Raw genomic sequence first — 14,024 nt, 5'->3', positions numbered from 1 at the left:
TTCAGTTGGGTTCAAGTCTGGGCTCGAGCTGGGTCACTCAGAGACATTCACAGAGTGCTCACAAAGCCACTCCTTTGTTATCTTGGCTCTCTTCTTAGGGTTGTTGTCCTATTGGAAGATAATCCTTCCAAGGTCCAGAGTGCTTTGGAGCAGGTTATCATCAAGGATGTCTCTGTACATTGCTGCATTCATCTTTCCATCGACCCTGACTAGTCTCACAGGTCTTCCTGCTGAAAAACATCCCCACTGCCATGCTTCACTGTACGGATGTATTAGCCAGATGATGAGTGGTGCCTGGTTTTCTCCAGATATAACACTTGGCATTCAGACCAAAGAGTTCAATCTTTGTTTGATCAGACCAGGGTATTTAGGTGAGCTGTCATGTAGTGGCTTCCATCTGGCCATTATGCCATACAGGCTTGATTGGTGAAGGGCTGCAGAAATATTTGTGGAGAGGGGGGGACCTTCGAAAAGGCCAGAGTAACACTGGAAATTGTAGAAACATCTCACAGATGAACGCAAGTGAGTTTGACTTTCATGGAAAAGGCTGTGAATATCTGTGGATTATTATTTTATTTTTTAATAATCTTTGTAATTATGGTATGTGTAGAATTTTAAGGTGAGAAATGAATTTCATCCATTTTGGAATTAGACTGTAACATGACAAAATATGGAACAAGTAAAGCACTCTGAATACATGCAGACGCACTGTACATTTATTCTTTGCAAATATATATACCTCAGCCCTCTGCACCCCTTTATGGCCGCATGTGCTCTGTTTCCCTATAACTGCTGTGGATGGCCAGCAATTTTCTACAAGCAACTATGAAATCATTTTTGAGACCTTATATTTAAATTTACTTGAATAACACCAACACAGAAAAAATAGATATGCCCATGAAATATTCTGTAGTGTTTTACATTTGTACCCGAGATACTTTAAATGTTCTGGTCAGTGTTTCACCTCAGATGTGAAGCGTCGACATATGTTTGCTCTGGATGAGGCTGTTAAACTTTGTGAAATGAGTCCGATACAGGTCGACGAGTCAGTTCACTCTTAACCAATATGAATGATGATTTGCTGAGAATATCCTTAACTTTTCTATTGGTTTCAATGCTGTGCCAGTGTTAGTGAACCTTCTAACATTGTCAGACTCATGGAATTAGCAAATAAACTCTTACAAAGTGGGAATTTAATCAATCTGCTTATTACAGGAAAGTGTGATTTTTAGGATATTTGAGCCTAACATTAGCTAGCATAAAGGTTCATCATCAGTTGATATTTAGCCACCTTGTTGTCAGCTGTCCAGAGCAAGAAGGGTCATAAGCATGTTTAAGCATGCTGATGCCTGTTTTCTGACTTCAGTTCAGGAAATGAGGCTATAGGTAAGGAGGAAGAGGATAAGGGAATACATAGTGCAGTCAGACGAACAATAGGATGAGAAAGAGATGAAAGTCTAAAATTATAAATCTTAAATAGAGAGGTGTTTAGTGTTCACCAGATTTCCCATTTCTTTCTTTCTTTGGGAATTCTCACGACTCTCGAACATTATTGGGGTATAGATGGTTAACTGGATAAGTAAGTACTTTCCTTTTTCTTAGTTAACAAGTGAGAAGTCAGCCTAACAACCACATAAAATAAACAAAACACATTGTAAGCTCATTTTGCTGGAGGTTTCATTGTTGCGCATATGGCTGCCTCAGCACCATCCTCTGTGTGTTGAATCATGAATAGCTTTGGTAATGCCTCCCACCATGATAATTCCATGCTGTGCTGTTATATCCATGCTTGGAGGAAGAAGACAAATGTACAAATTTTCACATATCCACTTATATGGATTTCAGGACTTTATTGAGCATTAAAAAATATACAACAAGGAAAATATCATTTTCCTTTCCCCATATTTATGTTTTTCCTTTTCAAAATCTGATTTAATGCTTCCAGATGAACGACCCATGATCCAAAGGGACAAAATGAAAAACAAAATAAATAAAAATAGAGCAGTCCTTTTTAGTTCAACAGTATAAGTTGGAAACCACTGAAACAGTTAGCATATCTGTTTGTTGATATCCTTCACTGAAAATCTGAAAAACGGATTTCAAACAGATTTGGTTTGAACAAGACTGAAATCACAGACTAGGTCGTCACATCTGACTCTGGATCTCCGTAGAGTTCTGCTAGTTTCTGGAACTGGGGTCCCCAGTTATCCAGATAGTTAAAATCCTGCTCCGAATGTGTGCCGGGTGAGTCTAAAGGACTGATGGATCCTGTAGGTGAGCCCTGACCCTCGTAAGCGTAGGTCTGAAGTGAATCGTACGGCGGCACGCTAGTGTCCATGTCGGCCTCCACTAGTTTCTGCTTGATGAATTGATGCACATCCACCTCATCCAGCTCCACAGACGGGCTGCGATGGATGCGGGGCGGGCCGCAATGTTTCCTCCCCTCTGGGCGAATGTCCCGTCGGAACTTGAGCTCCTCTGCGGCAGCCGGGTTACGAAGAGCAATGATGTCGAAAGCCTCCGTGTCCTCCTCGCCACCGCCCTCGTCATCATAGGTGACCACATTCTCTCTAATGTCTTCTTCAGAGATGATAAGGGGCTCTTTCTTGCTCCGCCTTAGAGTAATAAACAGGACTACAATTGCTGCAACACAGAAAAAAGATGGTTTGCAGTGTTAGTGCTAATCACGGTGAGGACAGTTAAAAGATGCTAATGTGCTATGTGCTAATATCGGGCCTGTTAAATGTGTTTGTTTCTTAAAAATAAAATTAAAAAATCACTGCACCAAAGCTGGGTTTTTTGGCATATATACAGTATATAATTTCCACCAGGATGCTTAAAATAACACAGGGCTAAAAAGCTGGATACCAGTAAGAAGCATTAGAAATCATTAGCAATGAATCCCTGATTATTATTTGAATGCTAACGATTGACACGGTGGCGATGTGCACATCAGAGTCATTGCTGGAGCCAATTCAACCTCATATTCAATCAAAATGTCCAACATTTCAAATACTTTTCTCATGCAATGACCTCTAAGTTTTATGTGAATAGAAAGAATGTGCCTGCTCATCTACATTAAAGGAAATACGGCCTGATGTTGCCAAATGTCTGTACTGACAAGTAGCTTACAGTGTAAAATATATTTTCCAACTCTTAATGAAGTCATGAAGTCAAGTAATACTTGATAACGTGCTAGAGTTTGAAACTTGTTACTGCAGCTAATGAGAGTTATGCTTCTTTGGGTTAATGATGACCTCTTAGCAATATGTTAACGTGAACATTTATTTAATAAAATGGCTTCAGTGAGAGAAGAAAATTTTTACAGCAGTGCAATATCTAAAAGGAGTTCATTAAGTTACATTAGCACAGACAAGTGAGATATATCAGTATTACTGCAGAGCCGACTGGGCTTCACACTGAAGCTGCATTGCAAGCTACCAGGAGAAAAAACTGTGCATTTTGGCATTGCACATCTAACTGTTATATTCTATATTCACCTAAAAGCAACACACTATTGTGTTAGATCGGCCTGTAATGATGAGGCACCTAACGCATACAAGGTGAGAGATAGGAAGGTGATGTGTTGGATAAAGAGTAACAGGATTCAGCTTTCATAACCTCAGGGATGCACCGATGCATTTACCCGATCTATTCAAGCAAAACATTTTTTGTAAACATATTGCAGTAGATTCGGCATGCTGTAACTGACTATAAAGCAGTTCTGTTGTCAGTGTACCTCAAAACATCCTCTCTTCAAACTTGAGTTAGTCAACCACTGGAGACTTTATTCCAGTAGTTCAATTTTGTAGGTAAGAAAAAAAGTAAAACCAAAGTGCAGAGTTTCAACTGAATTAAAAAATCTATCCATTACACAAAACACCCTTTTATTTTTGCAACTTTGTAACACTGCTTGGCTTCTTATTAGATTAGATCTATGGATCTGAATTAAACTAGCCTCCTTAAGTTAAGCATGAGGACTCAAATAGTGAAATGTATAAAGAGACATTTTTTCATGTCTTTAATATTTGATTTTTTTTTTAATGGCAAGATAACAACTTTGGTGCAGTGAGACACACACACACACACACACAAAACTGTCTCACTATACCCTCATACACCTGATGAATAAAGTGATTACACTCAAATTCATTAAAAGTTTCACCACTGAGTGTTTTTCCATGCTTGTGTTTTAAAATTTATTTTTAAAAAAGGGTGATTAATCTGTACAACCCCCCCCCCCTAAACTTTATTCCACCTGGTGCTTTGCCCAAGTGGGGTTATAGAGGGTGAAAAATGCAATTTGTCTGGGACAGTGCTTATCACTCAGCTTGTTTAAAGCAACCAATTACACAAAGCCACCATGTGACTGTGTGAGGCAACTTGGGAAAATCACTGAGCAGAAAAAGGAAACAATTTATTTTTTGATTATTTATTTAACTTTGTCATGCACGTGTTGTAGCTGATACGGTTAAAACTGTTTTGCACCGCGTCTCTCTTGCGCTATCTGCAGTTTAATGCCTCGCTGTGATTTGGAGGTAAACAACCTTAGCATACAGTAAAAATGTTACTGAGACTCTGAGAAAACGCACCTTTATTACTTGCTGGCATTTCATACACCAGACAGCAGTTTCCACAGTTCATGATCTACTTGCATTTAAAGTATATTCCTGTCCACTGTGCAAACTATATTGGAATACACTTTCTCCATTAAAGCTTCATAATGGGCTATTCAGGTCATTCCATGTGGCTAGCCTATACCAGCTATAGGGTATATGTGTTGCTCAGTATAACACTCATGGCACTGGAAGCACTATTTGAGTCTACAGATTTGTGTCAGTTACAGTAGAGACTGTTGCACAAGTCCCATTTATTATGTGATTATAGGAGATGTGACTTTGTTGTATTATAAAATTAGGTTTCTACAGTAGTGTGCGAAAGTCTTTAGCTGTTGCTCATTTCCTAATATTTTGCTAGAAAAATGGGAACTAGGTAGAGCAATATGGAAATACAACATATAAGGCAAAAAAAGGATTTGTACAATTCTAACAAGCTTGAAAGTCAATATCCGAACACCTTTATTCTTCAACATAGAATAGAATAGAATAGCGTTTATTGTCATTGTACAAGGTACAACGAAATTGGAGTGCCACTCCCTTGGTGCAAAATGCAATAATAAATATAAGTATAAAATATAAAAAGTACAATAAAACAACCAAAGTACTCAAACAATAATAAGTACGATATATACAGAATAGCAACATTCATAGCAGCATAATATAGTGACAGTGGCAAGTATGGTATAGCTAAGCAGGTTCAATTGTTTTGTGCTTATTTACTACGGTGATAGCTCTGGGAAAGAAGCTATCCCTGAATCTGTTTGTCCTGGTTTTATGTGACCTGTACCGTCGGCCTGACGGTAATAGTTCAAACAGTTGATTACTGGGGTGAGAGTAGTCCTTAATGATATTGCCAGCTCTGCTGAGGTACCGAGAGTTTGCAATGGCCTCCAGGCTGGGCAGAGAGCAGCCAGTGATCTTCTGGGCTGTGTTGATGACCCTCTGCAGTACTTTCCTGTCTGCAGCTGAGCACCCTGCATACCATGTTGTATGCAGGACATGAACCGTCTTAGACAATCTTACTTGAAATTTCTTTAACTAGTCCTCAGGAATAGTTCTCCAGGCTTCCTGAAGGACATCCCAAAGCTCTTTTTACTCTGTTCTCTGTCAAGATGATCCCAGAATGGTTCACTAATTTTGAGGTCCAGACTCTGGGGAGGTAAATCCATGACTTCTGCACAGCAGCCTTTCTGTTATCCTCCAGTTAGTTAACCAGTTTCCTTAACGTTTTAATGACATGCTGGACAACATGCCAAGACATTCTGAACCTTTGGCTAATTGGTCTTTGGAAATCACATTGTTGTGAGATACTATGTTACGCCTGTTAAACTGTGTTATCTGTGGACTTTTTCATAGATTTAACTAAAGCACAAATAGTTTGCTTTTGTTTGTTTTCCTTTTTTGTGTGATCCCTCCTAAAATGATCAGGTACAAGGACTGGACTGAAAATGAGTGAAATAGTAGCAGTCAGTGTCCATAGAGAAACTTTCAGAAAGCCTATTGCTCAAGACCAATGGACCATGTGTCTGGCTCCTTGGAAGCAAGACTAAAGAAATGAGTAGTAGCTTAGAACTTTTGCCCTGTGTGATATAATAAGTAAGTGGAAACTCATAAGCATCAAACCAAAGGTCAAAGAGAGCAAAACTTGGTTAACTGGAACATTGCTACAGAACTTCTATTATTTTTATGGATCAATATGCAAGTCATGGAGTTCATTATTTATATTTCAAATATGCAAGACAGGCTTTAAAATCATTATTAGAAAAAAAAACGTGGTTTGTAAATAAGAGATGGAGTCCTGAGGGAAAAGAATGAGTCAATCAGACTAACACTGACACTTTGCCTAGTAGCCATTTTATTTGTACTAAAACGAAAGGCAAGTTTCAAGGCTTATTACATAAAATAAGATGCTAAAATGAACTTAAATCTTACCCTTGAAATGATATTTATGGTAATCTGTGTCAGTACAAACTCATAAGAGTTTAGATATCAAGGAGGCTGTAGAGATTATTCTAAAATTCCTCATTTAACCCAGCTAGTAAAGTAATAGTGTACTATTTCCTCCATAGTGAGTTAATATTAGTATTGGAAACTACATCCAAACAATGATGGGCTTATGAATATTTTAAGCTATTTAAGGCATGCATAAAGGTCATTATCAGCTGAATCATTAGTTTGCATCCCTTTCTGGTTTGCTGCAGGCCTAATTAAATGGCTTATTAGAGGGCACAGAGATAAAGCACGGACATTAATCGGACAAACAGAAAACAATCAGCCACAGACAAGTCACACTGACAAGCAAAGATGAGCAAGAACTGAAACTGTGTGCGCTGTGTGTTTAGGCGATACACTGATTTGGTAGCACTTCTCTTTACTAAACAGCTAGCTATAGTTTACATGTTTTTAAAAAAAGATTTTTGTATTTTCTGGTCCAAGGTTTATAGCATATTCATTATTGCACATTAATTAGCTTAAGCAAACTCTCAAAGGCTGCAAAGAGTTTCAAAATAATCAGTGCATGCACATTGTGTTGCTTTCTTTGACTTAGGATACTCCATGTGTGCATAAGCTCTTCCTAATTTGCACTGAGGTCTGATCACAATGACAGCAATATAATGGAAGATGATTAAAGGCCTGTAAGTTTAACGTCATTATGCGGTAAATGTCGAGATACATGTTGCATGCTAGTACCAAAGCCTAAACACACTGAGATGCTTAGCCTGACAGTACTGGGGGAGAGGAGTGTATGACATGCAAAAGAAGTTTCCCAGGGGAATTAAAAAAATGAGCATATCATGTTTAGAGAACGCGCACCATCATTTCAATCCGACATTAAGCTACTTCTTCATTATATTTGGTAAAAGAATGGTGCAGAGGTGCCAAATTTTGAGGAATGGTGAAAAGATGTTGAATTATGAAAAATGACACAGGCAAGAAAAATGATGAGAAGGTAAACGGACTGGAATGTATTTTTTTTTGACTGGGACACACTGACAAAATCTCAAATTTCTTCGGGTGACCCTCTGTCGAGAGGCGCTACGTGAGAGACAAAGAACCTGACACTAGAAAGTGTGAAAGCAAAATACAACACAGGTGAAACACAAAAAGAAAGCAGGTGTGATATTTTGTGTCTCTTCCTTGTTCTCTTTGCTCCTCTGTTCAAAACAGGCTCTTTCTTGTGCTGATGATTAGTGATTCAGCATGTGTCTCTCACTCAAGGGTTTGCACCAAACAGTGGTGATGGCCTTTTGTTCGTCTCAGCCAGAGGCTGGCATAGAGGACGAAGAAAGCTGGTATGAATATGCATAACCTTCATGCACTAATGTCCACAGACAATCAGTAAAGAGAGGAGGGGAGAGGAGCATTGATGAACCTTTGTTATTACATAGTTTTTCCTAATCATGTTCTGATGTACTTTGGTTTGCAGCAATCCTCACACCTTTAGTAAATTCAACAATTTTCATTCAATCTTCTGTTTGAATTTTCAATATATGTCAAAGATTTTTTTTTTTTTTGGTCTGACCTCTGATGCTTGCTGTCCAACGTTCTAAATTCATGCGGCCAGATCATATTTCCAAGTTTATATATAATCACTTACTGTCACTGCAAAGAGGGGTTGCCATAGTAACAAGGCATGCATTTTCATTGAAGACATGTTTTCTCGGTGCTGTGACAAGCTGGCAACACCAAATAAGCCCTGTGTATTTTCACTGTATTTCTGATGGTCTTTTATATTCGTGGCGCGTAACACATCCTTCACACATGAAATCAGCAGAGTGGTATCTATGTTGGCTGTCACCATATCCTTCCAAGCTTGTCCTATGCTCTTCTAGTCACAACATGCAATGTCAAACACTTTCCCTGCAGGGAGTGATGGAAGGATTAAAATAAAGAGATTTGATTGTAAGTAAGACAGAAGACTCAAACTAAATTCCCAATTTTAAAGAAATTGATTGGATTCACATTTCTTTCTGAATCGAGTTGCCTCAGACTAAAAAAGTTCCCGTCTTCAAGTGGCGCAGCGTCATTCATAATAGCCTGTCAGTTGTACACACCGCCTCTCTCTTCTCGTATTGACCCTACAATCATCATTCCTCTCACCTTTTACTGTCTTTGTCCTTCCCATCTCCTTTTTAGTCACCTTCCTTCTAAACTCTTCTTTGTGTGCTCTCCTTCTCTTCTGTCCTTCACATGCTCTTCCTTTTCTTCTAACTCTTTCTACCCTCATTCCAGATTCTACCTGTGTACTCACATGCCTTTTCATCCTCTGCCCTTGTCATAGCTTTTCAAAACCTCCCACTCTTCCTTGCACTTCTATGGTCCATCTCCTCCATCCATGGCCTCCATATATTTGCCCCCGGGCAGCGCACCCCTGCCGAAATCCCCACAGTGGCTGTCCCAACTTACCCAGCAGGATAACGATGCACAGCAGGATGGCAATCAAGGCCCCCGTGCTGAGACCCGCTGATGATAGGAATGCTTCGCCTTGGCACATCCGGATCCTGCCATGGCGCTGGCATGGGCACACCCGCAGGGTCAAGGTGCTGGTTCCGCTCAGCGAAGGCTCCCCACCGTCCCACACTACAATGGGCAGCTCGTAGAGCTCCTGTGTCAGGTGGTTGAAACGGCGTCGTCTTGCAATAATGCTGGCTGTACTGTCTGTAAAAGAAAAACAAAAGTAAAGAGTTAATAAAAAAATGGTGTCCTTGGTTAAAAAGACTCATTCTCTGGTTCCTCTTTTTAGTCAGATGTCTCTTCCTGTGAAGTATATAATTTCCTGTTTATGTATAAGTGTCATTAGCTAAATACATTAAAAAAAAGCATTCACTGGGTATTGTGAATGCTATTTTTTCTTCTTCTTTTGAAGTATTCGAAGCTGGTCGATTTCTTACAAACTCTACAGCTTCCCTGTGTGCCAAAGCTAATTCATTTCAAAGGTATTCATTTACTATTTTAATGTGCTGCAAAAGAGCAGATCACCTTGGCCCTTGCAGAAACATTTCTGTTAATGAAACATGTTACTTAGATAAACAAAAGTAAAAAGGCTGGGGAAAAAAAGGAAATGAGGTAGACTTCTAGTAGGTTCTATAGCAAGGCTGAGCAATAAAACTGAAGCAAATGACAAGACACACAAAATCACTGAAAAATCATCTTTGGAAATTACATTAATACTTTACTAACCTTTACCCTGAATGTACCATTTTATAACCGTGTGCACTCACCACATCTATTGGACAGACTGGGGAGTATAGTAGCAAATATTTATTTTAATAATGAAATTACAGATATATAAAATCTAAGCGCTGGATTTACAAAGCAAAGTAAATTAGCAGGACACAAAAATTCAAACAACATCTTCCAAGAGTACAATCATCTTTAAACAAAGTTTACTTTCAATGAGTCAACACCATCAAAGTAGTGGGCCAAAATATAAGAAGAACCACTGAGAAAGCAAGTCATCTAATAAGAAAAATACATATACAATATAATGTAAGCTCAGGTTTACTTGGTGTATTTCTCCACTGGAAGAGTTTAGCAATTCAGATCAATGAAAGGTAATTGAAGGAAATTCAATATGAATTTGATAGAGAGCAAATTCTTCTCAAAGAAATTGTATTTGAGCTGTGTGTGATCTTGAGGGTTTAAAAAGTAATTCTCTGGATAATACTGGAAGCTCTGATAAAGGGCAAGATTCATATGCGAGGCTTGGTTTTCAAACATTCAGGATGACTAAGTGAAGAGCAACAGGACGGGATTCACCCATGCCAATAAAACACTTGTTTTGATGCCTCTGGCATTCCAAAAACAATAAAATTGCCGTAAACTGCCTACAACAAAGGATAGTAAATCAGGTTTGCATGACCAATTGGAAAACTCTCCTTCCAAGATTTTGAGCTCCAAAAAGGAAACTCCCAAAACGGCCAGCTGCATAAATACTTGTGTCTACGCCTTTAATCTGCAAAATTGACACAGTGCCTTATTAGTAAATTCCATTAATAGATTTTTAATGGGAACAGAGGGTTTTGAGGTGGCATCAGTTGCAGATTATTATGCAGATATATAATTATATGCTGCAGCTTCACCAAGCTTTAGAGATCTTTTATTTTTAATTCCTTTGGGATATTAATGACAACTTAGCTGCTGCTGGTATAGGTGTGTGCATAACGACAAATACATATTTAAAATATGAGCTACACATAAAACTGGATAGTTGTATTGTATATTCGATTTGGAAAAGGAATTTCCCCTCTTCCAGTGTAAGAGATGCATTGCAGGTTTAAGTAACAACTTAAGTGCGATACATACTAGTGCAAATCTTAATATTTGGCGGTAGATTTATGCATTTGAAGACAAACGTGCATCGGTGTGCAAAATCTGGAAACATTAACAGATGTAACATGAACACTAGGACAGCAGCATAAGCAGGACTTTTAAGGTATTGCACATAACTGGACGTAAGACATGTAGGTGTATAGTAACATAAAGATAATGATGATGATGTATCAAAGTACTATCCTTGAACAGAACCAGCTTTGCCATCCCTGTTCATTTTAGCTATAAGCATGGGTGAATCAGCTACCTGGATGAATAACTTGGGCCTCACATGACTGGCTACCCAGAAACTAGCAGATGACACATTGCATGCTGATACATATTCGTGCAATATTTCAGGTTTCAAAAATGCTGAATCGTGCACAAGGGCAACCTTTTCTCTGCACTCAGTGAAAACACCTCCGCCATGCTGTACTATCGCTCTGCTGCTCAGAGACCTCGCCTCCCACTCCAATCTCTGCTCCATCTATGAATAATTATAATGATCGACAGTTGGAATGACAACACGTACTTCAAGCTTTATTAAGTCAGACTCGCAGTATCACTGTATCAGCAAGCAGATGGGTGGGGGTTTTGAGAGAGTGCAGTGTGAGAGATGCAAATAACAAGAGAGAAAGATGGGGAGGTGGAAGATGAGAGCAGAAGAGGGCGATGCATGGGGATGAATGGAGGAGTGTATGTATGTGTGAGCCAAAGGAAGGAGTATTGAGGATGGAGAAGGAGGCTAAAGCACACAGAGACAAACAAGCTCTGTGTAAGTGATGTTCTCCAACAGAGCTTGTGCACTTTGAAGCACAGTTCCACAGCAGCATAGGTCCTTGTACAGACCACAGCGAGGAAGTTCGCATCAATTATGTCATGCTAATTTCACATTAAACCTCCTGTCATCACAGGTGGGTGGAGGAGAGCTCCGTGCTTGTTGATTAATACTGCAGCGAGAAGGGCCATCTGCAAGCACACCGAATCCACGTGAGAGGAAACACAGTACTCTTTCGTAAAGTCTCAGTTTAACCATGTGGCGTCTCCAATACCATGTGGCATTTCTTGCAGTACATGACAGGTGATCAAACAGCAAATGAGAGAAGATCTGGTTTTTAGGAAAGTATTAGGAAAGTAATATTTTGCTAATCACTAGAAAAAATGCTCCTTTTTTTCTGGTGTCTGCTACAGCATGGTGAAAGCCTCCTTACACTGGGTTTTAAAATGGCCTATTTTTTTATTTTTACTTTACCAGAAGCATTAGCATGATGTTGGTTATCACTTACATAACTTTTGTGCCACTTATTCATTCCAGTCTCTCCTTTTTTGAGATAAGGCATTTATTATACAGTGCATCAGAAATTTTACAGCAGAAAAAAGTAAGTTTCATAAAATGTGGTTATGATAAAATTTAAATAGCCAGTTATTTAAACTTTATTATTGCCTTATTTTGCTCTTAACCATGAAATGACAAATAACAGCATTAATATTAATCATTAGTTATGACACTGCTGCCATGACATTCTGATGGTATCAATACACACACACAATATTTTATGATGCACTTGTAATTGTTTAGAAATTGCCAGTGTCAGTTTGCACCAAGGTCCCCATTTGTGCTGTTGTTCTGTGAGAGATGTTGTGTTTGACATCTAAGGGTTAATAATGATTAATAACAAAATAAGAGAGTGAAACTGCTTTCTATTCAAACAGATGAAAACTGCAGTTTAATTCACTACAATGTTGCAGTTTATTATTCATGGTTATTATAAAGACCTATCAAATAAGTTTGGTAGACATGCAGAGATGATCAGGATAGTTAGTGGCAATGTCTTTACTCAATAATGAGTCAATTATGAACTCAATTGTGTGCTCAGGGTTGTATTTTCCTATTGGTAATGTTCATAGTGTGAATAGGGAATCCTTGTTCTGATGCTCTATAGAACATATGAAGTGTGCCTGAAAAAATAAAACAGAGCTAAAATAAACCAACAATAGACACATGCGACGCAACCACATCTCTGCAGACTTCACACTTGCCTACACATGCACTTACTTGGATTCCTTGTGAACTTTGGTGGGTGTGTGTAGGTGCCGCTGATGGGATTCAGCACGAACTTTCTTCTTAGCTGCCACTTGAAATTTAACATTGTTCTATAGTTCCACTATTTTGGGAAAAATATATTCTGGGTCACAGAGCAAACGTGGGTACTTAAAGTTAATGTTTACAGTCATTGCAGATGTTTGTACAGGCTTACACATACAAACAATAAGAAAATATGTTTATTTAGGTGTTACAGACTCAGCAATACTTTTATTAATTAATTTAAGGGTAAGTATGATGTGTCAGTATATTGAATTTGTGGCTACAATCTCACAGTTAATTCATAAGACAATAATATGAAACTCAGATAACAGTTTAATTTACAATATCAAAGAGTATTAAAAAACACTTTCTGATAAGGTTCAGTAAAGAAGTGTGTCAAAGTGTAAGGCGAGGAATCAAATCGGACAATTTTGGCACAAGGCACCAATCCCTGTGTCACCTTATAAATCACTCACTGCTGCTGAAACTTCTTTTACTTTGGATGCTGAGACTGTATCATTTATCACAGATGAATGACACTGGCTAGTTTCCAAAGAAAGGCAGAAAAAATAACTTTTTTAATGTGGTATGGTAGCACATCATAAGCACAATGTCTTATGACCTATTTAAACAAAATAGGTGCTTTTTCTTTTTTCCAAATAAGCTTTTATCAGAGAAAATAAGGTCACTTGAAATTGAGTGAATAATGCAGAAACACAGTTTTCTGCCAATTCAATTAAGGTTATAATTCACTGTGAAACTATAATGCTACCAAATATTTAATATTGTGGGAGGGCTTATATGCTCTGGCGTACTATATGAAAATACTAAAACTGTGAGGATTTTCATGTAGTGTAGCTCAAGCTAACCAGGTTAATGTCTGCTGGCAAGCAGTTTAACAACCAAACTACTGTCTGTGAAGGTTCTCAGTCATCCAGGTCATCGTAGTCAAAGGAGCTTGCAAAGAAAAGCGTCTGGACTTCTTTAAGTTGCTTGAAGACGTTTCA

At 38.5% G+C, this 14,024-nt stretch overlaps 1 protein-coding gene across 1 annotated transcript in view; it reads right to left on the bottom strand.

The window, feature by feature from the left end:
• Positions 1 to 1,835: 1,835 nt before the first annotated feature.
• Positions 1,836 to 14,024, bottom strand: part of LOC102199819 (cadherin-18) — a 94,630-nt gene continuing 82,441 nt past the window's right edge. Inside the window, exons 11-12 of the mRNA XM_005730419.2 lie at positions 9,027 to 9,278; positions 1,836 to 2,643 (exon numbers count right to left, since the gene is read on the bottom strand). Of these exons, the coding sequence (XP_005730476.1) occupies positions 2,138 to 2,643; positions 9,027 to 9,278 (758 nt within the window). The 3' untranslated portion in view covers positions 1,836 to 2,137. The remainder of the gene's footprint in view (positions 2,644 to 9,026; positions 9,279 to 14,024) is intronic.

The sequence above is a fragment of the Pundamilia nyererei genome, unplaced genomic scaffold, assembly GCF_000239375.1.
Source record: "Pundamilia nyererei isolate P.nyererei 1_Seehausen unplaced genomic scaffold, PunNye1.0 scaffold00037, whole genome shotgun sequence".
NCBI classification, from domain to species: domain Eukaryota; kingdom Metazoa; phylum Chordata; class Actinopteri; order Cichliformes; family Cichlidae; genus Pundamilia; species Pundamilia nyererei.
Note: the sequence above shows the minus strand (reverse complement) of the source record. Positions and strands in the feature narration are given on the sequence as shown.